The 26,888-nt window shown below is 46.1% G+C and overlaps 1 protein-coding gene across 6 annotated transcripts in view; it reads right to left on the bottom strand.

Annotated features, from left to right (window-relative positions):
• NRG2 (neuregulin 2) overlaps nt 1-26,888 on the bottom strand; it is a 162,263-nt gene that overhangs the window by 12,710 nt on the left and 122,665 nt on the right. For 4 of the 6 annotated variants that reach the window (XM_065030180.1, XM_065030181.1, XM_065030178.1 and 1 more), the window contains 2 exons: nt 21,010-21,130; nt 11,299-11,357 (listed from right to left, as the gene is read on the bottom strand). In XM_065030180.1, the coding sequence (XP_064886252.1) occupies nt 11,299-11,357; nt 21,010-21,130 (180 nt within the window). Of the gene's footprint in view, nt 1-11,298; nt 11,358-11,609; nt 11,687-21,009; nt 21,131-26,888 lie in introns of all 6 variants that reach the window. The other 2 variants (XM_065030177.1, XM_065030179.1) reach the window with 1 other exon arrangement.

Here is a 26,888-nt window from a genome sequence, read left to right as displayed (position 1 = left end):
TGTGCATTACAGCAGGTCAGCTTTTCTGTAGGCTCAGCAGCAGTTACACAGAACACAGTGTATGCTCCAGAGCATTCAAATTCCCAACAGAGGTTTTACCTTACGTAAAGAAAGACCCAAACAAATTGCAGTGGGAGTTAATTATGAATTCTTTTAGTTAATTATGAATTCTTTTGAGATGAGCCATGTTTGTTAGTACCTGATATGGAATTCACAGTTTAGGCAGTTAAAATTAAAAAAAAAAAAAAAAGAAAGAAAATAAAAAATAAAAATAAAAAGGTACTGTTCTGAAACAACTGCTGACAGGTCAAAACACATAGTGACTATGTGAACTGGGTAAAACCCTTCATCCGCTTTCTACAGGCAAAATGTGCCCTGCCTGGTTTGCACGCACCTCTGCCTGCGGCCGAGTGCTTGGCGCACAGACGTGTGGACAGACGTGCGGATAGACATGCGGACAGACGTGCGGACATGCGCGTGGGCCCTGGGGATGCCAGCACGATTCTGCTGCCTGCAACCGCACGTCTGGTCCCGGATGCAAAACGTCCTGCAGCAGCATCGCCCGTAAGTCACCCGACGGGCGTCAGCCGTGCGAGCGCTGCCCTTGTGGCGCAGATCTGCGGCTGAGCCGGCGATGCTGCCAGGGATTACTTGCCTGGGCAAGGCAATGAAGCCTCCGCAGAGCTAAATGCGCAAATCGCAACGAGAGTTTCCCTCAAGTTTCTAATCTTCCGGATTTCACTTCTGCTGTGGTTCTGCATTGCTTTTATAAACAGCAAGCATGCTGAACTGGAGCATCTGCTTTCAGATTCATATTCATTATCAAGCTGGATTGCAGTTCATCTTGCAGAGATAGCGCTAAGTAAAGTAGAGTTTACCTAATGAATCAGTAACACAGTTATCCAAAACAGGCATCATTAATTTTAGTAATTTTCCTGGTACAGTCCTCACTTAGAGACAATTTTTCTTGCATAAACATTAAAGTTCTCCAAACTTATCACTGTACACAAAAGTGAGCTCTACTGTTCCAAATCACCATACACACAAGTTTATTTGCAGCTTAGAGATCTATTTGCTCTGTTTTCAACAGGAATTGCATCTTGCTGTACAGAAATATTGCAACACTGCTAAAAATTTGGGCAGAGGAAAATTAGCACTAATCATTATGGAACATGTAAACACGTTTCAACTAAAGCAGGTTCTTCTCTTCAAAACAATGCTGATGTTTGTGTTTTGGGTTTTTTTTTGTGTGTATTATTTTATTTGGGGGGCAGGAACAGTTGTGTTGGGGTGGATTTTTTTGTTAATTTTGTATAACTTAAAGGCTAGGAAAACTGGCTGCTCTCTGCTTCACATCTCACATTTGTGCGAAAGGAATGGCAAACTCTACCATGCATTTCACAGTCATATTGTACAAGTTACAGTGACAGGGACACAATGTGGTGGGCAGCAGAGAACTGGACAGAATACATTCATCCTAAACTTGACCTTTTCCTAACGCATGCTCTCATTACACACGCTGCTTCACCTGACACTGTGACAAATGTCTGCAGAGATACATTAAATTTCACCCGTGTCTGTGCTATTGATCCATCTGACAGCTGCATGCTGTCTGTACTGCCACATTTCCTCCCGTTTCTAGGGTATGCTGTAACACCTACAGCTGCAAATGGATGCAATTTAGAACGTGTTTCTGTAAATTCAGAAATGCCTGTGCAAACGGACACGGTGGGCAAGACCTGAGGAGCTTCAGCCTTCCCACTGTCCCCCTCACATCAGAACTGCTGTTTCTTTTGTGTCCCCATCCCATGCTGGCTCACTGAATCTTAGCTACAGGTTCTACGAGCAGGAGAGAAACCACGTTTGAGGCACTTAGTGAGATTTGCAAGGCTGTTCTCTAAGATTTCCAGTGGAAAAATCCCCCAGATGACACATCAACTTCCTTGAAAAAGCAAAGGGATTATTGGACCCATACTGGGAGCTACTGAAATTTCCATCATGCAATGTTTTGCTTCTCTGTTATCTCCACTGATGATAATAGCAAACCAGCTGTTTGATGGTATGCAGAGAAGCACTCCTAGCACATTAAGCCATTGAAAGCAAGGCGAGAAGTGTCAGTCAGTTGTAGCTACAGGCATTGCTGTCTCACATAACCGAACACATTGAATATGGAGCCATTCTCCCCTTCTCCTGCTCAGGAGATCCTCCCAGCTTGGCAGGTATTGCCCTCTGTGCTGGGACAGTGGGAGAGGGGACACTTCAAGAGCAGGCAAGGATCTGGAGGGTTCACATCTTCTCTAAAGAGGAGACTGCTCAAAATTGCAAAATATATTACAAACCAGAGGCTAATGAGATGACCCCAGCTCTGGGAAAAACATTGCTTCAAAATGTAATCATTCTGCATTCAGCAGAAGGGTGTCATCCTCACAAAGATGGCTTACCACACTGTGCCCACCTATTTTATATCAACAATAATACCGCTTGGTAACAAACATGTTTGAGAAACAAAATTTTTCCTAGAGACAGCAATCTGTTTTAGTCTGGAACAAAAGATATCTCTGCATACCATGCTCAAAAGAAGTCTCCTTTGCTTTTTTAAAGAGGTTGATCAGGAAGAGTAACACATCTTTAAAAGCTTCGGGAGGAGAAGATGCTCAGCATGATGTGTTGCACCCACACTGTGTCCTACAACCGTTCAGTCAACCTGCATTTTACTCACCTTCCCAGTTAGACTGGGGATGCCTGGAAACCTTTTGGCAACAGTCCCCTCTATGGCCATGAACCATATAGAGGGAAGCATGAGGTCCAGGTAAGTTCTCCAGCTCCTTCAGATGGTGATTCGCTCCACACTGACAGAGGTGGCTGCAATGGTGCATTGCGTCTCAGGCTTGTGGCGGGGGAGCCTTTGGGATAGTTAAAATTAAACGGATGAATCCCCTCTGTAGAGACAAACTGATACACTTCAGGAGCGCTGACAGAGTGCAGCAGTTCTCTCCAACTCCCACGGGACAAACTCTATTGGAAGCAATACATCCAGAGGATACCACGCAAATAAACTGCAGTGAGACAGCACTGAGTGGGCAGCTCTAGGCTGAGGAAATGGGCCTGTTATTTTTCTCACATCATCAGCCTTCTGTCTGAACCCCACACACGCTCCCTGGTCATGGCACTGAGCACCCCAAACTGCTGTGAGACTCCCCAGACCATTTGAAGAGGGGACATGTTTTTTGGAAAAAATCTCATTCCAAATGTGCCTGCAGAACCTTTCTGAAAATGTTGGACTTAAAAATAGAATGCATTCTTCCTAATGCAGCCATCAGTGTTAAGGAAACAGTATCTACTGGTCTCTTGAATGTAGTATTTATGTTATTTCCTGTACCTAAAAGCTAAGTTAGGCTCTTCTGTGTTGATCCCAAAGGAGACCGGACCAGTAGTTTGGAAATGTTCAGATACCTAACTACAGTATGTATGACAGAAGGCTGTCCAACAGAGAAAGGCAGCAAGAATGGGAGAACTGAGGAAGGGAAAAAGGGTAAAAAAATGAAAGAGATGACAAAAATGTCTCATTTCCACACTCCTCATCCCAGCTGCACGTGACTCAGGTTGGATCCCATCGTGCAGATTGGTACCACTCAACTGTTCAAAGCTGGGCCTGCTGAGGAGTTAAGTGATGCACAGATCTTACACTCAAGTCCCCCAAAGGTTGACGTTCATCTGAAGTGGACTGAAAGAAAAAATTCAGTTTGATTTGGGTGCTACCAGTAGAGCGGGCATTCTGTGGACCCACTGTCACAAATTTTGTGGTGGATTCTTTTCTCATCATCACACAGAAGACTAACTCCTACGCTTACTTGGTCCGCAGTGAGTCTGTGACTATGTTTTTCTTTATCACAGTATCACAGTATCACAGTATGTTTGGGATTGGAAGGGACCTCAAAAGATCATCCAGTCCAATCCCCCTGCTGGAGCAGGAACACCCAGGTGAGGTCGCACAGGAACATGTCCAGGCGGGTTTTGAATGTCTCCAGAGAAGGAGACTCCACAACCTCCCTGGGCAGCCTGGGACAGTGCTCTGTTACCCTCACTGAGAAGAAGTTTTTTCTCAAATTTAAGCGGAACCTCTTGTGTTCCAGCTTGATTTATAATGTATTTTGCCTGCTTTAAAAGATGAACATACAAAAGCATTTCATCTAAAATATCCTTATAGGAGTAACACCTTAAGACAAGATGGCTCACACTGAATTGTAGATTTATAGGATGATTAAGAAGGATAAAAGCAGTAGCAAACAGCTGTGAAAACTGGGCCTCTCCTCATGTGGATTTCAGGTTGCCTAAGAGCCTCATTAAGATGTTTAGTTACCGCATGGTCTCCCAGAGGCTGAATCACAGAGCACGCTCCAAGGCATGAAACAAAGTGGACACCTGAGGACCATCAAGACAGTCTATTGATAATAAACTGTACTAACAAGAGTGATACTTGCAGCACCCTGGTCCAGGCTTCCCCCAGGGTTACAAGGAGCAATGCAAGACAGTCCCATGATGCTGGGTACAAAGGATACTGCTTGTGTTAAGGCTGGGCAATACATGGGATCTCCAAGCACAGGAAGTCTCTAAACTTGTCATAAACTGCACAGCCATTTAGTTCGTCCAGTACTGTATCAATACAAAAAAACTGGTGGGCCTAAAGAGTCCAGATATGTAACAACAGAGTATTAGCAAGCTACTGCGGATTAGCGTGCAATTAACTTCAGGAGATCCCAAAGGGTAACCTGTACTGCAGTGGAGAGGAATAGCCCTGTTATGATAAACCACAAATGCCCTGTAATTACCCAGCCACAACACAATGTAGTCACCACCCTGTAATTAAGTGGCCAGCAGTTATCATGTTATTGGAAGGAAGCTGCAGAATGCTTGTGGAATTTAAAATGCTGCTAAATATTGCTTTAGGATTCAGATGAGTGAAGAGGTGGAGGATGAAACAGACAGGAAAAAAAAAGGAGCATTCTTCTAATTATTGTTTTCATTTTGGAATCAAGAGGTAGAAAACTACTGAACAGACAAAATGAAGTGAACAGAGAAGCTGAAATTAAGATCTGGATCTTTCCAGTAGTGCTTGAAGTGATAGATTTGTCCATCTGCTCATAGGGACACTTCACTTCAGTGTGAGAAGCAAGCATCCAAACCCCACCTGCCAGAAGGGTCACTTTTACATGTCATGGTGAGGACCAACAGTCCTCCAGCTGCAGCCTGGTGACTACAGAGTGAATGGGACCATCCCTCAGGAAAACAAGAAGCCTCTGGCTTGATAAACCTGCACTGCTCTGCTTCCACACAAGGTCAGTGCTGGAGCCAGTTTGTGTGCCACTGGGGGAACATATGATACTATTTCCAGCTCAGACAGCCTGATACAGGCACTGCAGGTAGAATCAGTTTCTGCTTTTCTGGCTGGAAGGGCTCTATGAAAGCAACTTCCTTGGAAAGAATGACTAATGGGAAGACCCGGACACCTGATCTACAGAAAATGTGATCTGATCTACAGAAAAGGATGATAGGGCAGGAATCTCTGCTGAGATCACTACACAGATCACACCCAGTGACTGTGCGACAGATGCTCAGGAACAGATGATGGGTCTCATCTCAGAAGTACCTGTTCTTGTTATCTGTTGTTGGGAGGAATCTATAATGCTTACATAAGGGAAATGTCCTGCCACGCAGCGAATCAGTCAAGAGGTAGACCCATCACACTAAGCTTTTCACGGCTACAGTTAAAGAGCCCTGGGAGATACATCAAGGATATGTTTTCGTATCAGCACCCGCTGACAGCAGAATTGTCATCTGCAAAGCTCTGGTTTCCATGCACAAGCTCTTCTCTCCCAGGTTTCCAGATGGCTACACTGAGTACCATGCACCAAGAGTAGCTGTCTTTCTTCCCTTTGAAAAAGGGATTTGATACCTGAATAACAGACTCTTGGGGAGCCCAAAGTTGAAGAGAAAGTCTGCTCTCCCAGTGGACAGCAGAAAATGTTGCTCTGTGCTTCCGAAGCAGATCAGCAGGAAGACTCCAACTATGAATTAATATGAGCTTTGTAAAGAAACCAAGAATGAGATATGGGGTAAAAATGGAGAATGTGCTAGATTACATTATATATGAATGTCAGCTCTGTTCTAGTACGTTTACAGGCAGGGAACAGACTCCAACTTTAATTAGGTCACCAAGTAGAAAATGAAAACGTTTCACTGACCAAGGTGATGAATGGTATGACAGCTGTCCTCCAGATCAGCGACAAGTATTTTGAGAGATGAATAAATAGTGAAGATGCAATTTCAGATTCCACATACAAGAGACAAGCACAAACATAAAACTTCATCCCAAATTTCTAAATTGTGGAAAGAATCCAACTGCACAGACTTAGGGAAGGTATAAATGTTCCTGCTTACGATGTTTCAGTTTCAGTATCTCGGCCCCATCAGGAGTGAAACAGCTGCCAACATGTTTTACAAAATCTTTACAACCATCCAGCCCCAAAACCGGCAACTTATTAGTAAAATTCCAGCAGGCTTTTACAAGGACCTGAAAAGTTTCTTGTGGAAGAGAGAAGACAGAGTTGGGTGTTGATCTGATGTAGTACAGGCAGCTGTAAGATTCAGGTGACAGCACAGTTTAAAAAATAATAATTAAAAAAAGAGTTTTTAAAAAGGAAGGATGATTTTGGAGGTGCTTTTGTCTTCTGGAAAGAGCCGCAGGACATAGCTGTCCCTATGAAAATGGACCCAGGAGACAGCTGTCAATTGGGTAAGTCTCCAGTACCTACTAGAAGCTCTCCTATTAGAAAGACTCCCTCTTTTGGGATATTGCTGAACTTGTCACCCACATGTGTAAGCAGAGATGAAGATCTGTCTGCAAAGGCAAATCAGTCCCTGGGTACTAATGCTATGGACTCATTCAGGCTATGATGTTTGTTTGTGTTAAGCTTCTGTTCTCACTAGTGCGTGGACAGCCAAAGACACCTGTCGTGTGTGACTCTGCAGGTACCTGTACCGGGGCTCTGGGAGATGTCTGACAGCTAGTCCTGTGACCCTCATCACCCTTGGCACCTCTGGAGGGTGACACATCTCATCCTGATGGCAGTACTGGAGTTGGATGAGCCAAATGCTCAGGCTTGGGTGCCAAACCCTCTGCAGCCTGGGGTGTGAATTTGGACTCAAACAACTAACACAGGTGTCTCAAAGCTCACTAGAAAAAGAATGATGGTCTGGCTCCGCTGTCTCTGCAAAGAGAGGGGCAGAGAGAACAGGGGTCAGAAGATGAGTTCATGATGTGGACTCAAGCTGTCAGTACAGCTGGTTGGTCCTTGCCTGCACATGGCATTCCCAGCGGACAGGTCCATGGAAGATTCCTGTTTCAGGTCACTGTTGGAATTAGGATCTCTCAGCCCTCTTCTTTCATTGGATTTACATCAAAACTGCAAGATCTAACTCCCCAAACTAGCAGATGATATGACTTTACCAGCATATATACAATGCAGTACATATATTAATTATATCTGCAAATATAATCGTATGGAGTTCTTGATGTGAAAAACATTTTAGTAAGATGATTTAATGACTCATCACTCATGGAAAACATTATCTGTATTCTTATTTACCAGGGCTTTCCTCTGTTTTTTACAGTAATTGCAAACAATCACTGTTCTTTCTGTTCACTACCATTAATTCTCATTCAGTATAAATTAAAACTGTTTTAAATGTTTCTTTAACGTCCCTCAGTTATATTGTACAGCCTTTATAAGACTTTCCTCTTAAAAGCTACGTAAAGCCTAGACTACATGATCTTCTAACATTGATCCATCAGCCAGTTCCTTATGCGTGGGTAGAAGAGTGTGCACAGAGACCAACTGAGATCAGTGAACTTCATACCGGATCTAACCAGGCTTCAGTCAGCATCAGGTCACCTTTTTCTTCTCAGATATGTCCATCTGCTGACTGCTGGGAGCACACTGTCCGCACACACCTCACCGCTGCTGCGCAAAATAAACACGCCGCCTTAGATCTCCTCACAGTATGAGTCTTGCTAGGAAACAGACCATCAGGGTGGCTTAGACTAAGGCAGGCTTAGCATAAAGGCTGGCTTAGAGCTGACACAGGTATCACAGCTCACAGCTCTAGCTTTCCAGGCTAGAGCAATGGTGTCTGCACGGTGCATCCATTTTCTCAGATAAGTAGCTGTTTTGGCATGCTTTGCTTTTTTTCTCCAGTATCTCGATACATTTCCCGTTCCATTTGTGTTCAATGCAAGCAAAACAAAATGTAAACTTCTTGCAAGCAGATAGGAATTAACCACTGAGATACTTGCTTGACTTCCACTGCTGCAAGTTCCTAGCAAAAGCAAATGCTATTCATCCAAATAAGGGCTGAACCGGGGCAGAGCAGGAGGTCTCCAAGCTTGCCCAATAATACAATTCCTAGTGAGTTCCTCTGTTAGGAAATAGCAACAGTGTGAGCACGACACAGAAAAAAACCCTTCATTTTTAACATTCCCTCTTTGTTTTCCAGCAGTAGGGCATATGTCTGACAGTAGGCACTGGGTCATATGGTTGTAACAGCAACATGAAGAAACATCACGTGCGAGAAAAACCTGCCTAAATACATCTTTGGCTACCTGCCAAGTAGACAAAGAGAGCCTGAACTCTTAGAGAAGATGAGTTTTACCTGAGAGAAACCTGACCAAGGGTTTAAACTGGTGAGATGGGAAGCTGCTCCCAGAAGGAAGATGGGCAGCATCTGGCGTGATGCTCGGGTGCTGCACCATCTCTGGCCCAAATTTGTGAAGTATCTGCCACATCGTTTCAGAACAGCATCTTAAATTTAGCAAGAAAGAAATCAACCCTGGGATATACCTACTAATAGTCATCTTGTACTATTTAATATTTATGTTAAAGAACCAGGAGGGTCTGATCTAGGCCCGAAAACCTAAAATACTCCAAATGCATTTAAACCAACACCAGTGTAGGTGTCATTATTTACTATTTAAGTAGCTGTCAAGTGCTAGCAATGTTCTCCAAACATGAATCAGGACAGAGCTATTTTATTTCCAGTGGAAATGCCAGAATCTCATTTAATCTGTTTCAGCTTTTGACCTGTCAGAACCCATATGGGATGAATCACTATGTGAATTATAGAGCAACAGCAACTTCTACTGTGTCCTAATTGTTGATTAAAGAAGAGAGTAAGCAGTCTGGACTCAGTGAAATGCTTTTCCTATTCAGAAGAACAGCAAGCTCAGTGCATACCCCTCTGCAGTGCTGCTGCTACATGTATTACCCAACTGTGACCTGAAAGTGAAAACAGCTATAAACACACATGAATCATCTTCTTAGATGTTTTTTATCCAAGTACAGACAAGTAACCTGGATTGTTGAGCTGTTTTTACTTTACTATCCTGTGGTCAAAGCAGAACTGAGGTAACGAAATGTACATGGGTTGGTTTGAAAGTTGGCGTCATTCCTCTAACACACAAATAAAACTGAAACAAACCTCATTCCCATAAAAAGCTGGATTCTGCCAGCTAGGGAAAAATAAAACAACCAACCCACACGCTGTTTACTCTTGCCATTAATGTTCCGAAAAGGCATTTTCCTGACATAAAACTCATTTTCACCCTTGCTTCGGTTTTGCAGCACAGTAGCAATAATGTTCAAGCCTGTTGGACGTCACCTTATGAAACATGCTACGAATTGGCTTCATTGGATGAACATCCCACTGCTGTCTGCAGCAGGGGTCCCTCACATCACGGGCTTCAAAGCAGAAAGGAAACCTTTCTGCATCAGGTTAAAGATCTAAACAGAACATTTTCTTTTGTCATTTTAAGAAGAGCTTACTTGGATGTTTCAGTCTGTAAGAATAAATCAATTGAGGTTTCAAATTTGGAAGCCAATTTGGAACAAAAGGCAATGTAAAAACATCAAGCTGTCCCAAGGGCCTCACAAAGCCCATTTGCATCTTGTCTGTATACTCTGTAGAAGGGAGTCTAATGCAAGCACTGCCAGCTATTAGCATGAGCTAATGAGACTCCTGCTACTGCCAGTTCGGGATGAGGACTGCAGGATTTCTTACGGAGCGGTGGGAGAGGGGGCAGTGGCAATCAAGGAAGCATCACTGAGAAGCATTTCTCCTTTAGTCCTCACTAACCGAAGCCTCTTTTGTGGCTCTTTTTAAAACCACCATTTGTGGCATCCGAACGTCCAGCATGGAGCCGGGTTGGATCACACAAGCGTCACCGTGGCTGATGACCTGCACCGTAACTGTGTCTCTTTTCAAGTCAGTCCTTACCCAGCCCAGGATCCCACTGATGCTGGGACACAGTCTGAATATGGACCTGGAAAAATTATCCGTCTTGAACAAAACGGGCTAATGATGTTTGTAAGCAAGGCACCACTGCAGACCTAGAGCCCATAGGAACTGGGAAGTAGAAAGTGGCAGGTACTAAGTGGAGGGGCTCTGGGTTATTTACATCCAATGAATACGAGGTTAAAGGATTGGTCACTACAGTTAGATACAATCTCATATGCAAAGCTGTCTGACCCCCTAGGAGAGACAGCAACATCTCTGTGGCCGGGAGGGATATAGCCTGATTTAGCCCATATCCTGCGTGGTAGTGAGGGCTGGGAAGCCCTGGGACAGTGACAGCCACCAGCGTGACCTCTAGGCCTCCAGGTATGCACATGTGCCCTGTCCCACCCTCTGTTCGTGCTCCAGGATGCGACCCCGAGGCAGCCTCCAACCATCTCACCTGAACAGCAACTGATGCTTGGTGTAGCTTCTGGAAACAGAAACACCACCTCACCTCAGGGGAAATTCCATTACAGCCCTCGCTGTGATTTCCTCAGTTGGTACAGAGAGATTCACACACTCCCTCACAAGAGTAATGTGAAAATGTACATATCTTGCACTGCACAACACAGTCCATCCTGAGACAGCAATGCTAGCAGATAGAGTTCATCACACAAACTGTTCTCACACAGCACACCACATAACCTTGTGCCTTATTTGCATTTTGCATGAGAAGAGCAAGCAACATTAAGTTCAATCAGAAATGAAAGCAGAACCCATTCTAACAAATGGGGAGATAACAAGAGCTGCAACTCTTCTCCTGGACACGGTCACAGCTCCTCTTATGGCCAAGGAGAGCTGGGAGCGCACAAGACAGAAGAGGGCTCTTGGAGAACAGAAGAACCTGCTTTAAGGACATGACACAGAGCCACAATAACCAGGGAGAGAGAGAAGTAGAAAGAGACATACTGGAGAAGCTGACCATTGCGAAATGCTGACACCGGTCTCCTGTGAATTCGATCGGACACCTACCGGAAGAAAGAAAACCAGAAGGAGAGAAACAAGATAGCAAAATGACACCCAAACAGACTGAATTGAGGCCCCTTCTGATCCCTTCCCTGGCTCCTATGCCTCTGCTTTCAGCCTGCACCCTTACCTGCGTCCCTAAGCCCTAGCCCAAAGCTGACACCAAAAGCCATCCCTGACTAGACCACTCTACATCCACCGCTGTGCCCGTGAGGTTTTAAGTAGTGTGGTGCATTTTTTGTCTTCAAACATACTTTGCTTAGGATCTGGCATGTACAATCGCAAAGGCAGTTTCTCCAAACATCTCTGTCCGAAGAATCCGTTTGGACATCTGGAGGGGAAAAGGGGAGAAATCACAGAACATGTCTGGCACCATTCTTGAGGCTAAGGTCAGAAATAAAAAAGTGCATTGTGATGAATGGAAAAAATAAAGGCTTTACACGCGTATTTACTCTCCACTTTGCTTTAACCAGGCACCTGCAGCATTCCAGCTCTACTTTTGGCGTGGATCTTCAAGCAGCCAGCCAAACCCCACCTTTCCAACTCTGCCTGCCTCCTTCCTTCTCACCTGCTAGAAGCACCAGCTGGCAGGAAAATCGATATGGGCTGGCTGCTGCTTCCAGAGACTCTTCTTGGAGCTGCTATCTAGACAAGACTGGCAGAAGGCACCACAGCGTGACGAGCAGCGGCTCAGGCGACAGTGCGTGTTGTGTACGGCAAGAGCTTTCCCATTTTTTCACCCCGGAAATACTCCCAGGATGTTCCAGGGAAAAGGGTTACATTGCATTTAGAGAGAAAGCGTGCGCAGAGTCTCTGTGTGAACAGAGAGAAAGGGACAGAGAAGAAAGCTGAACCAAACAGGTCTTGCTGCCCAACTGTGAGGCTCTCCCAGGCTATCCTGACCAACATTATGTGACGGACTGGGATGTGCCAGCTCATGGCGCACCAGTTATACATCAGCGTGATGCTGCAGTGGCAAGGATGGTGCCCTGGGGATGAAGGCTCGAAAGCTCCCCAGAGCAGCTCTCAGTCTGATCCACGCTTGGAGAGTGGGGGATGTGGGCAGGGGTGCAACACAAGCTGCTGAACCACTCATGGGTGCAGCAGGAGCCGCACACTCCGTGTCGTGAACAGCTGCGGGTGAACCTGGGAAGCGATGGGAGCTCAGCTGTGGGGGGCAAACACTTTACCCCCAAGCACTTATCTCTCTCCTTCACTTCACATCTTTTCTTCTGACCTTCTTGGATAGTCCCTCAAAGTTATCCCTAGATTTCTTGAAGTCCCAGCTCCGTCTGTCCTAAAACGCCCTCCCTACCCCTCAATCAACCTCTCCTGCCTCTGAGCTTATAGCTAGCATCTTAACAGCTGTTTTCCATCTTTCTGGGGTAAGCAGGGCTGCAGGCTCTACACCTTGCACAAGACCGTACTGTCCCTCAGTGTTTGGCAGGTCCCAGCTGGTCAATAAGGAAGAGACTGAAAGATGCCCCAGCCAAAAGGACGTGGACCAGAGGCCTGAGCCTGAGGTCAATGGCTTAGTCCACTGCACAGGACAGCAAACAACCGGAGCAGCCTCGGGACAGTGTCAGATGACTGGTCTCAACCTGCACACATGGTGGGGTGGGTCAGGTCCTCATCCAGGTCACTGTTGGCCCCACATGGGCAGTGCCTCACAAAGGTACATTAACACCTGCTCCCAGTCTGCAGACACAGTGAAGAGGATGAGGAAGGGATGGCTTTGATGTCTAATATGACCAAAGCTTTGTAGTTCCAAAGCTTGTTGGCAGACTATGTCTGTACTGTTGCTCAAGGGCTATGGCAACATTTGTTGTTATTGATAGATTTAGATTTAGATGGCACGTTACAGATATGCAACTCCAGGGGCAATAAAAAAAGTCAACAAGAGAGATGAATAGCTACTTCTGTCTACTTGCTTAAGGGAAGACAGGGTTTTTTCACCAAATATTTAGTTCCCTTGGGGAGAAGAGGTAGAAACTAGAGAAGTCTATCCTATTCATTATGACCAGAAAACCTTGATTATTAATAGTTCTTCCTGATCACAGACTGGTCTCGGCCAGCAGGTGAGCATGGTGACATGTGAGGGGGTGCTAGGGGCTCTCAGCAGCTGCAGCAGCTGTACGGAACAAGGGTACACCAGCCCATCCGTCAGGCCTGCAAGGATACAGATTCTTCGAACTGGAGGGCTCCTCTCCAAACGGGAGAGGTGGGATTAAGAAGAGATGTGGGGAAGGACTTGAGGAGTCACCAGACCATCCTTCTGTGAGACAACCTGCTGGTACACCAGAGGTAGCCTGAGCCTCAATGCTAGATGCCTAGAGGGGACCTGCAGATACACCTCTGAATCCAGCACGATCCAAGGAGAAGATATAGCCAATAAAAGGCTGCGTGATCTCTCCATCCCATCTACTGTCCTTCTCCACCTCAACGCCTCCACAGCTCCAAATCCGTCCATCTTTCCCCTAAAGAATTAAGTTCCCAGTTCTCCAAGGCAGAGTACCCTGTGTCCAGGGGACATTTCACCTGCTGTCCCTCTCACAGAAGAAAGTTTTAGAAGGCCCTACATGGCTGATGTGGCTTTGGCATTTGATTTCTTGGCGGTGTTCACTGCAGTTTGGTAGGTCTGCACTGAGGAAAAAAGCTGGTGCACCCTCACTGCCCATGACCAAACCCGCTTTCTGTGCTACACAGCACTTGATTTTCAGGACCTGTGCTAACACCTCCATGTGCGAGCGCGCTGGGTTATTTGTGCCCCACAAACTGCTCAGGGACAACTTAAGGGCATGGCTTTGCATGAGGCTGCACTGAACAACCTAGTCATACACTTAGTTTTCTCAGTGTCCAAGTCACTTTTGAAACTGGAAAATTGTCTCCCTGTTCGGGCAAATATCTTTGAAAAATTCACCATCTGTTCTCATTCATGGTTGTTCATCTTGGAGCACAGGAAAGAGAGTCATACCAGTAATGTCGTTTCAATAGCAGGGAGCACAGACAGCTCCCAATGAAAGCCCAGCCCAAGGGGTCACCACCACACATGAGGGCTGTTGAATTTCCTTGTGATGCAGCAGAGGAAGGTGGTGCTAGGAAGTGGAGAAGACACCCCATTGGCAATTAAAGACCACAAGCCTGGGGCAGCTGGGTGAGGCAGACTCACAGCCCTGGGCAAGCGTGACTTTGGAGAAACCTTTAAGAGATTGCACTGGGGTTTGAGCAAAGCATCCAAATAGAAGGTGTCTTCCCAATCATTTCTGAAGTTTATTCATCGCCACTGATTGAGTCAGGATTCACAGAATCTTCAAGGGTATCGAGTTTATGTTGCAACATGCTGCCCATTTGCCTGGGATCTGAAATTTCCTGCGTGTTGTAAACACACCGAAGGGCCTCAGGGGTGCTGCTGAACGAAGTGAGTGTCCTACCCACCTCAAAAAGGGGCACTTTGTCTGAAATGAGCTAAAACCGTCTCAGGTGCACATCCGCGAGAGGTCAGTCAAGGCTGGAACTGAAGTGTGACTGAAGCAGCGTGCTCTTGAGGAAGGACTGAAAATCACGTGAAAATTGGTGGAAGGAAATAAAAACTCAGACAAAGAAGCTGGAAAGAAGTGAAAAAGCAAAACAGAAAAGTGTCGAAGAAGCTTTGATGCCATGACAGCTACTGTATAGCCCATCTTGAGATCTCTGCAGTCAGCCTAGCGTGAGTGGGGAGAAGAGTTTTCTAGACAGAAGGCAGTAGATAACTGGTCTTCTGTGTGTCTAGGACAGCTTGGGCTTTTCATCTTTAGTTACGAGTGAATCAGCACTGGGAAAAGTGACAGAAAAGAAGCCCTCATGAACATGAGCACCTTCTGTCACCTCCCAAGCTAGCACAGAAGCTGCCAAGACACATGTGCATGCATGGTACATGGGTCTCCCAGTCCAGACCCTTCTGTATGCAGAGTCTGCTGCCCGTGGTAAGGGTTTGTGGGCAGGTCCTCTTCAGTGGCCAAGCACACGGTCTGAGGGACATACCTGAGAGTTAAGGCTCACTAAGATCTAGAGCAGGGGTGTCAAACCCATTTTCACTGGGGGCCACATCAGCCTTGTGGCTGGATGTGATTTTAGGACTGTATAAATGCAACTGCTCCTCCTCCTCCTACTGCTCTAGAGCCATGAAATAATCTTTGATTGTGGCATCCTTTTTTTTGCACATTAGACCCTAGTCAAGGGGTTTTGGCTACCTATCCCGGCAATATGAAGTCCCTCTGCCTTTTGAAAACTCTTGCAGGGACGACACAGAAGATGAACTATTGTGGCAAATATCTTTAGACTTGCTCATCCACTTACTGGTGTCATGGAGGCCCAGCACCTCTCCTCAGAGGCCAAGGAAAGCAGACAAGGCTGTATCCATAGGAATGGTCTTGGGGAAGTACAAGGCTACACCAACCTTTTGCAGGCAGCACCTTGTCCCCTCTCTGGCCTGTGTGGAGAACCCTCAAGACTGCACTTGTTTAACTCCATCCCTCTGTGCCTAACCAGGTGCATGAAAATTAAAGACAAAAAGAATCCACTTGCCACATCTAAAATGTTGCTACTTGTACCTGCCTTCGATAAAGCTGGCCAGGGAATTTTCTATACAGATCCAGTTGTTGCTGGAAAATGTCCAGTTAATTCAGTTTTGACCAATTCCTTGAGACTGTTTTTTAGCCCATTTCAAAAACACCCACAAAGTTTTGCTTTTGGGTTCAGGATGAATTGCAGCCAAATATTTACATGGTGAAAAAAAAGGAAATAAATAAGTAAGATGATCAGCCAAAGAAAGCATTTCAAAAAGTTTTCATTCACTATTTCTATGTTGTTTGCAGAGCACTTTTTAGGAAAATTGAGAATCTTTGACCTTTTGCCCTGAACCAGGGTGGAGCAATAATTATTGTTAATTAATATTTGCTACTATTAATTAGTAACATCATTATCGTAATGTTCCTGCTGGAAGCACAACTTTTTGTGCCCGGTTGATCTAAATCTCGCAAGGGCTGGCACACTTCCTTTTCTCCCCCAGATCTTCATTAAAGATTTGGTAGCTCTCATCCATGTTATAAAGGAATGTGAACGAGCAGGTACTTCAAAATAATGGGATAAGAAGAAGCTGTAGCAGGAGGACACAATGCACTGATAAAAGCAAATGGAGAAATGTTTCAAGCATGTTGCTTATTTATGCAGAGGCTTGAAAAAGAAGACAGTTCTGTCATTGTCCCCTGACCAGTCCCAGATGATCAGGCTCTTGGAGAGCTGCAAAAGGATGGACTCCACAAAACCACTGATGGGAAGAAACAAAAGCAACCAGAATAAATGCAGAGGCCTTATCCAGAGCAGCTAATCAAGGCATGTTTGCTGTAGAGTCCAAACCACAAGGACACCCACTTCTAGGCTCAGTGAAGACAACAGCACAGCCCCGATTGAGCTGTGGATGCTCAGCAGGAGCTGAGCTGTTGTGCCCTGTTGTCTTCTCCAAGCCCCACTGTTGCAGGATCAGCTTCCACACTCTGATGCTTCTCAAGGGTCCGCTATAGTCATACATGCATTAAAAAGGAAGCATTGCACGGGGCCACTTCAACCTAAAAAGGCACCTAATCTCATCACTCGAGCAGCATGCAAACCCCAATGAATGAGTCCTGGCTGGTTCAGGAGATTTGGAACAGGATGTGGGAATTTTCACCCCTAGCTCAACGCTGTCCAGGGACATTTCAACACCTCCCTGCAGAACCGCTCATATATCCTTGGAAAAGCGGCACACTCGTGGTTGTGCAATGTGCACTTTGTGCTGAACAGATCAGTAGAGTCACTTGACGGGGATGGCACAGCTCCTGACACCACAGGGGAGCTGAGGAACCTGTGCTGCCAGGAGGATCAATGCTGTACCAGACCAGATTGATGTTCATCCCTTTGAATGGTGCTCTGGAAAAGCGCAGAGGAGCTGATAACATGGCTAACCCTTCAGAATGATCTTTCCCTTTCCTTGGGGAAATCTGCAGGAAACAATACACATGGAGGAGGTAAGCAAATGAGTTTCTAGGAAGTGAATATATAATTTTGTAAATCAGTGATTTTCATGCATCGACTAGTTTAAAAATGAATTGATTTTTTCTTGTTTGCTCTTTTTTAAACTCTCCTTGACTTTCACTTTTTGTCTGAGGTCCTCCAGGCTTCTGACCTCACTCACTCACTCACGCAGTGCAATGCTGTCAGCCCAAACCCAGAGAGTCCATTTATCTGTCGGCTTCTGTAAATCCTTCAGCCTGACTCTTGCAAGTACAAGCGGTCCAACACGATTGGGGTTGTTGCTCTGTAAAGCTCTTTAAGTCTTCCGATCCCATGCAATTTAGGAAGATCCTGGCCCAGGCTATCAGCAACTTCAATTACATCATCCACAAAAAAGTCACGAAGCACCTTTAAGTGGGCAGAGAAGAACTGTGCTGTGATGAGACTTGGCTTTCTTCCTTTGTTTGGCTGGGTAGACCCCACCTGTAGATAACGTGCGTCAAGAACTAACTGGGAAGAAGAGTAGTCTTGCTGTGACACACACACTAACACAACCCCGTGGGGCATGGCACACAGCAACAAAAGATTAGAGCAGCCTCAAACTGCTCTAAGTTGTGCCAAGAAACCAATGGGCCCCAGGACTGAGGCAGATGCAAGATCAGAGGCCGCTGTGCATCCCAAGTGCTACAATTATCTGGACACAACAAGCCAGTCACCGCTCTTCTGTGTCCCAGTCCAGCTCAAGGCCTTGCGACTTTCCCGTGTGCATCCCTTCTGCAGGTACTGGAATTTGCTCTACTTAAACTCGCCACTTCCCTACTGTTATGGTGAGAAACAGTCCCACTCGTAAGGCCTCTCTAAGCCAAACAGTCTGAAGAAGGATCAAGAAACTGTTCCTGTCAACAAGACCCTGGGGCTTTTCAGCTTACTAGGGCTGTTGAGTCAATCCTGCATGTGTGCGGCTCAGTCATTTCCTGGATTTATGCCGAAAAATTGCAGAATATCTGATGCAGATCACATTTCTCCCATCTAAACTCCAGGTGATCTGTTTGCAGTGTAAGGATAACAGCACAGATTGTATCATGTTCAGGTTTCCTTTGACACTGGCATGTGTAGAATTTACTTCAAATTAAGAAAAAAATTATACAAGCACACAATCCAAAAAAGACACGAGTTCTGGAACCGCTCCAAGTCCATTCTGGGATCTTCTCCAGTGAAGAAAACGCATTGTCTAAGGTCTGGCTGAAGTGTATTGAAAAAGAGAAGGAGGAGGTGGGTATACAGGCAAACAGTTTGTTCCTCAGAACTCAAAAGACCAGGAGGAACACATTTCAGGGAAGCCCATTAAGAAATAATACTAAAAGGCCAGCTGCCAATTTAAGTGATATCTTTAACAAATCAAGCATGAGCCACTTCAGAAGAATAAATCATTTGAGAACTCAGCTGTTCTTTTTGCTCTGGAATGTGAGGGGTAACATCTACAGGAAGGAAGGAAGGATCTCCTATGCTTGGGGATAGCTGAAGAATGAAATCCACTCCAGGAACCTAATTAGAGGATGGTGGCAGGTAGTGAACAGGAGCACTCTAAAATTCTGTTTTCTGATATCTGGTATTGGTAAGGCTGGTAACATCACATGGGTGCCAGAAGATCTCCAAGGCCCTGATGACTCCCGTCAGAACAGCAAAGTGGGAAGAGCACATGGACACATGTGTTGCTCCTGGCTCAAGATGCTCGCGCAGCTTTTGTTTGACCTCTGGCTCCAAGGCATTTGTGCGTAGAAGGACCTACCGATCTCCTCCATGTTCATGTCTCAGAGGGATGGTGTGATTGGCTCCCATGTTAGAGTTCAGAAACACAGGTCAAAGCCTGCACCTTTGCATCCTCTAGTTTCTCCTCCAAATCTGTATCACTGTGTCTTACACAGAACACAGCATCAGATCTCCTACCTTGGCGCAACAAGGGACCTGTGAAACATTTCAGTATTTTGCTAGTTTGTAGTCAAGCAAATGTGAAGTCCATTTATCCATCATAAGCCTTCCTCAGGAATCATCCATGTTATTGGAAAGCCATTTTATGGGAAAAAACATGTTCATATGTTCAGTTCGAATGCTTCTGCATCCCCAAATAACTAACTGATGCCTTCTGGAGTTCAGAAACTCTAAAATTACACCACTTGAAAAGCCAGGATTTCTAATCTTCAGTCTATGACTTAATGATAAAAACACCCAAGGAGAATGAACATCCAGACAGCTCCTAAAGCAGTAAGATCAGAAATGACTATACTGTTTGGAAGCCATTAGGGTCCCCTGAGTTCCTGTTAACGCAGAACTGTCTTTTCTGACACATGAACAGTGACAGTTCAGACCTCCAAAGCACCTCCTTTTGGTTAACACTTTACTGCTCTTCTACACACATTCGTTCAGTTCCCATCTGGGTTTAGCAATTGGTATCTTGGGACTCATCAAAAAAGTATTGAGAGAAGATAGGAGTTGTGCTATGCATAATCCAGCTCACAACCCTTCCGGGAAGGGTGATGGTTCTGTCCAGATGCATCCTCCAAGGTCTGAGGAGCTGAGGTATCCGGTGAGCATACCACCACACAGTGGCAGTGGGACGAGGCTGAGATCCACAGTTGTAAACATCTTTGGCTGTGTCTCTCCACGGATATGTCTCCGGGCCACGCAGTGAGCAAACAGTCAGCTCTGGGCTTCTCCAAGCTAGGCACAGGGATGCCTGGATCCCCAGGTGAGCTCTGAAGTTGACGGCACCTGCTCAGTGAATGCACACTCAGGGTAGCACCTCACGCTGACTCCATGGAGCCCCGGGGCAGGTACAGGTGTGCTTTGAGTACCTACATCTCCACCACCAGCAATCAGACCGCACTTGTTACTCACAGTCCCCATTAGGCTTGGAGGGTGAGCTGTGAGATGCTATCGGGCTTATCAGCTGGGATAGATTTGAACCAGAGGTGAAAAGGCCTCACATCCCATTCCACATCCGTTACACTATGCAGCTCAACTTTAACCTCTCCAAGAAATTTCATTTTAAAGATAACTTAATATATCTCCCTGAGGGTTTTTTTTGCAGGTTTTAATATTTGAAGGGGAGCAATAAATAAACAACCCACAGCCTGCCACAAAGTGGCACAGAGTGGTGAACAGCGGTGTGCTAAACTCGCTCCTGGGCTCATGAGGTGCAGACAAGAGGCAAGGAACCCTCTCCTGTCACGGAGCAAGGAGGTGGCTGTGCACTGGGGAAATCCCCCTGCTCCGAGAGCAGGATGTGTCAATGGGGGATGTGGAGCTTTGACCGAGCTCAGGGAGAGGAAAAGGGAGCCAGCCTTCCCTGAAGCTGCAGAGGAGAAAGGGAGGAAAGGGAAAGAAACAGCCAGGACAAACATATTCTTAGAGGAAGAGGAAAAGTGACAGTGGCACTCACACAAAAAGGAAAATATGAACCCTCCTCCCCCACCCCTTCCTCTCTAGTCTCCCTTTCTGAACCTGCACAGCTCAAACTGCAATCGCCAGGAGAATTTGAGAGCTGCCCCTCCTCCTACAGTTGCACAGAGGTCTTCTCTTCCCCAGCCAAGTAATTTCCATAATGACACAAGAACTACACTCACTTACTTGCAAGACAGCTGATTAATCCCCTCGATGTAGTAGCATACCCCACCATTGACGCAATAGGACTTGGCTGTTTCATTGCATTTTCTTGCATGCCCGGACCAGGAGGAGAGAGTTGTGGTTACTGCAGGGAAAAAAAACAAAACAAAACATATATACTGTTACATCCTTTGTTGGGGAATTCTCTTTTCTTAGACATTTTTCAACTAGTTTGTTGCCAAAGTAAAAGCCCCAGCACTACAAACCTCAGCCTGTGCCTTTAGATACACCTTCACCTTTCCAGGTCCTGGGGCTGTGACTTGACCTTTCCTTTCCCAGGAAAAGTGGCCAAATGAGTGAGGAGTTGAGGACACACCTTCCTCTAAGCAGGCAGCGTGTCAGGACAAGATAATCTTTTTGGCAAGCTGTAGGGAAAAGTGCCCCTTTCTTACCTCTCCTTGCCATCCCGTTACACAAGCATGCAACCCTGCAGCAGCGGGCAGGCAGGAGGGTCGGAAGAACACGTGCTGCGAGGCTCAGAGTCACGGTGGCATGCTGCTGAGGCCTGACTTGCACCGTGATACTGGACCAAGATCCAGAGATACTGCAGGGAACATTTCATTGCTTGTAAATGAGTTTTCGGAGGCAGAAGCAAGTGCCCTCATTGCCCCCGGAACAGGTCCAGCACAAGCAAGAACAGCTCCATCTCTCCCCCCACTACTGCTGAGCATTTCTCTGTCGTGCCCCATTGGGGCTGCCTCAAGAGACCAAGCAGAAGTTCAGCAGTAGAAGTCAGACAGCCCAGGTCTGTGCTGAGAGAGGCAGCCAGCATGACTCAAGTTTCCTGGGATACAGATGCTTTTCCAAAGTCTTTCTGGAGAAAAGCTTTCCTGCCATGCAAGGTGCAAACAAAACTGACAGTATTCTGTAGAATTTCAGTGCAATTCCTGTCTCTGAATGACTCAGACAAACCTACAGCCCAAAACAGAGAGTCTCCATAAGCAAAACAAAGGCTTCTAGGAAGGGAAAACCTTTTGTTAGAGCAACTGATACAGGTTACAAAAGCAGCTTTTGGGATTGCAGATTGATTTTTACATAGCCAACAGAAGAGCTGGGCACTCAAAAGCATCTGCTTTTTCCAACTGAATACTTAATCTCCTTAAAGATAGTCCCCCTTCCTGGACTGCCCACTTTGCTTAAACTCTAACACGGTTGCATCTCCAGCAGTGTGGCTGCTACCTATTTTCCAGTGCTTTTTATGTTGTAGTCCAGGTTTCTGAGGAGATACCCTCATCCATTCTGTTTTCCAAAGCATGAACAAACCTCCCGGAGAGGCTAATGATTTCAGACCAGCTGCTAAAGACTGAGCACCTCGTTGACACAGAAGTCAAGGAAGAAGGCTGGAGCCAAAGCCCGAGGCAGGAGCTCGTCAGAGCCACGGGAGAGGCAGCGAGACAAGCCAGAGCCTGCCCTGGAGGGAGCTGGGGCTGCTCCCCACACCTCGGGCAGCCCCCGTGCCGGTCCCAGCTCCACAGCAGGCTCGGAGGCTGCTGTGGGTGCCTGTCCCGCTGCCTCCAGCTGCCAGAGACCAGGTCCCGTTCTCAAGCTCCAGCTCTGGTCCAGCACCTGCAGGGCACGCCCAGGCTGTCACAGGTAAAGGAGGGCTCCTGGCGTTCTGTGAAGCCTCTTACATTTGGGTGATCCTTGGCACACAAGCAAGTTTGTTCTGGATCTCTTGTGTTTAGGACTACCTCTAACTGCATGGGGTCCATACCTCCCTGGATGAGGAGTTTGCTCATCAGGCTGAGCACAGCAGGAGTAGCCCACCCTATTACCTGCACGCAGCTCGAGGCAGAGCCAAGATTACTGCTAATTTTGCTTGAACCAATGCTTTGTCCAACCCTATTGCCTCCTGTTCCCATAGGGAATTCAGCACCTTCCACTGTCTGACAGAGCTGGGGTTGTGCACCAAGCAGAGCTATTTCTATACTTTGCCTTGATTAACCATTGCCTCTGGGTTGTCTTTTCACAGATATCCAGGGCAGAGCAACTTGTCCCAAAGTGCTCTGCAAAACAGATATGGCAAATACTTCAGCAAAGACTGAAAATGCACATGGTCCTGGGACAGCAAATAGATGCTCCCCTCCTAGGGCATGTAACGCCAGTCAGCTGGGAGCCAAATGTGCAGAGTGGTGTACACATACTGGAGTATATGCTGGGTTTAAAAGCAAATGATGACTTGACCGAGCCATCAAAGAAGTCTTTGCAAAAAGTCCTCAAATATAAAAACTCCCAAACTTCTGTAGGGAAATTCAGTGCTCCCTTCCAGTTAAGATTAATGGGAACTAGAAGCCAAAGCCATCGCAATGGCTTTGTAACAAGTCTGTATAATTTATACCTTTGTGAGAAAGTAGCACATTTCTTCTAAGGTCAGCGGAGAGCTGCAGGTTCAAGACAGAGGAGCTCTAAAGATGTGTCATAGTACCTGGCCTGTCTTTGCAAGGCCTCTCCTTTAGCTATTGCTTGATCCAGCCACTTAAATCAAGCCTTAACACCAAATGCCATTTTAAAAATGAGCACGAAAATAAAGGCTAGACCGGCAGAATGTGGCTGTGTCCCAAAACGCAGTCAGAGCCAAGCTGTGCCGGGGCTGCGCCGTGCATTCCATGAGAGGCTGCAGGTTGCGCTGGTAGGAGCCACCTGCTTTGCTCCGTAGCCCTCTTGGGACATGCATGCCATCAGAGCAGGGAACACTGAAACTTAATGAACCAAAGCACTGGTGCAAATTCAAAGGCATGTGGATGAAGAACAAGTACAGCCTGCAGGAGTCTGTCACCCCTGCAACCATCAAATGTACCAGTTGCTGGCAAGCAAAACAATCCATCTGGCAAAGTCTCACATCATAAGTCTTACAGGAAAGGATTCTGGAGGGAGCCTTCCCTCAGCAGGAGAGGAGCAGAGAGGAACAGAGAGGGACAAATGAAAACAGCCCACAGCCAACACCTCAGATGAAAAGCACCCTTTCCAGCAGAAAAGGTGGATGGGAAGATGCAGTGCTGTGTGACGTTGTGATACCAGAGCAAATCACAGTGCTGACCAGCGAGAGATTGCATGGGGTTGTGATCTCATATAAACAATTCTGTTCCTTTTAAACAAATGAAAAAGAGACTGACATGAATGAGTCTTGGGGCACACATGTCCTGCCCTTCTAGAAAGAGAGCTGTTAACAGAGCTGTGCCTGTCAGAAAAATATGTGGTTGACCAATTCTCCTAGAAGCATCTTATTAATGTCATTATCTTTTAATCTTGTTTTCTGCAAGTATCGCGCCTTTTCTCCCAAAGAAGCACAAACTGTTTTAAAACAGAATCACAGAATCATATCCCTATGGTCCATTTGTTAGCAGCAGAGATGTACGAAATTCTACAAAAAGAGGCAGTCAGCCCAGTTCCCTGTTGAGAAGGGAGTGTCATGAAATACAGGCCATTATAAGAGTAAAAGCTGAGCAGGACTGGTCAAACCAAAGCCCTATCTTGTCTCTGACAGTGGGAAATAGGCAATGCTTAAGGAAGAAGATCAGTATGAACATGCAATTATAATCTTCTTCTGGCTGCCTAGGATGAGAAGCTCAGAGACAAACCTAGAGCACCTTTCTTATGAGGAGAGACTGAGAGAGCTGGGGCTGTTCAGCTGGAGAAGAGAAGCTGAGAGGGATCTGATCAGTGCTTATAAATATCTCCAGGGTGGGTGTCAGAGGATGGACCAGACTCTGTTAGTGGTGCCCAAGGACAGGGTGAGGGGCAACGGGCACAGACTGAAACACAGGAGGTACCATCTGAATATGAGAAGAAACTTCTTTATTTCGAGATGCCAGAGCTTGGCCCAGGCTGCCCAGAGCGGGTGTGGAGTCTCCTTCTCTGGAGATATTCAAGACCCACCTGGACACATTCCTGTGCAATCTAGATTGCTTTAGCAGGTGGGTTGGACTAGATGATCTCCAGAGGTCCCTTTCAACCCCAACCATTCTGTGATTCTGTAAAACTACAGTGTCTTTACATTTAATAGGTTTTAGTGGATTTCTCTTCCACAAATGTGTCTAGTTGCTCTTCGAACAAATCTAATCTTGTAGCATCCACAATATTTGTGACAAGAGCTCTAGTGTTATGTACACAGTGAGCAAAGACACATCTCCATTTACTTCCTTTAAGCCTGACCCTTCCTAACTCTTGTATTAGGAAAAATAGTGATCATCCCACTCATTTCCTCTGTGCCACCCATAGCTTTACAGGCACAGTCACTATCTCCTTCCCTAGTTGGAAAGCAATGATCTCCTTTGTAGCTTCTTATACAGAAGTTGACCTGGCTGCAGTTCTTCTTTGTGCCATCTCTGTTTCTGTTTTCCCTTTGGAGACCATCCTGTACACATTATTTATGTCACCCTGGTTTGTTCTCTGTTGCATTCATAGTAATTCCCGATGTTCATTTTGAGTTTTGATGTACTGAATACTGACACTTATGTATTACAACCCTGAAATCTCACTCCTGAATGGTAACACTGCGTCCAGAGCCTCCCAGGGTGCCTGATTGCTCTGAGATGCTGCTGCAGCTGGGAATTTGTGTTCATGTGGGCAGTAGCTGCAACTAGTTTGGGAGCAAGGATAGAGAGACCAATTCAGACCAATTCTGCCAATTCAGACAGAGGGAAGTGAAACGTCTCACTTAGAAAATGTTAATTGCGCCTATGTTGAAATGTGACCCCCTTCCCCTCAGTTACTTCATGTGTAGCTGTATTATCCCACCAGCCTGGGCCACTGGAAACACCATTACAAATATCTACCTGGTCCTGTGTCGTCTGCAGTTTGATGACCGATGTTGGTAAGTGAGCCTCATGTACAGCTTATTTGCAGTCATGCACGTTCATTCACCTCCACTCCAAATGACACTCAGGTGTGCGTGGTGATCCAGAAATGATTTCCCACAGCTAGATTACGCTAACTGCTGCATGGTACCAGGCAGATTTTGCTTCCTATTGGCTGCTGTGGTAGTATAAGTCCTTCATTCATCCTCCAACACAACTCTATCTATTCCAAATGGCTTGGAAAGTTGTAAAATTACTGAGATAAATAGATATCTGAATAAGTGAGGGAGCAGTGTTGAGAGCGAGCTGCAACCTGGGTGGAAAGGGACTTGTGTGAAGCCAGTGGGAGTTGATGAGGGGGTTTGTGCAGCAACATCAGTCATGTAACAACTGCCTCCCCAAGTACTTCAATGAATTAAGAGCAAGAAAGAGGGAGCATGCATGGGGCAAGATACAGAAAAGCAATGGTGAAATTAGACCAGTGGGAATAAGCCCCTAAGACAGAAGCCTCTGCAAACACAGAGGCAAGCAAGTCACAAAGCTCCTGCAAGGAGGCCTGGAGCAGCAAGATCTCCAGCTGATCTCAGTCCCTGGGCAGAGAATAAAGCAGAAGGGAATACAGCGGTGAGGATAGGGAAAACAGATGTGATTGCAGATGATCTGAAGCCACATTTTATTATTGCTGTCCCAGTCAGTGAGGACAGTGCAGCACAAACACATCAGAGATTCAGAGCACTGTAGTCATTCTGAGTGTGTATTTTCCACCACACACCTAGGTTACTTGGGACTAACAACGTCAGGGCAACAGGGAGGAGAGGCACAGGCACTGGCACTGCCATATGGACTTTCACATAATCCATCTACGTAGAAAGGCTGCCAATGATTACGCAAGTTTTCTTACACATGCACATGATTTAACATTTGCAGACAGCTCACCAGCTTGTTCTCAGCAATCTGGTAAAATGCTCCCCCTGCAAAGAGTTAATTAATGCAGCTTGGACTATAAATTATAGTTAATTTTTCACAAACTACAGCTACTGTCGAGGA

This window comes from Columba livia, chromosome 14, assembly GCF_036013475.1.
Source record: "Columba livia isolate bColLiv1 breed racing homer chromosome 14, bColLiv1.pat.W.v2, whole genome shotgun sequence".
Classification (NCBI taxonomy): Eukaryota; Metazoa; Chordata; class Aves; order Columbiformes; family Columbidae; genus Columba; species Columba livia.
The sequence above is the reverse complement of the archived record's forward strand: the minus strand, read 5'-3'. Positions and strand labels throughout refer to the sequence as shown.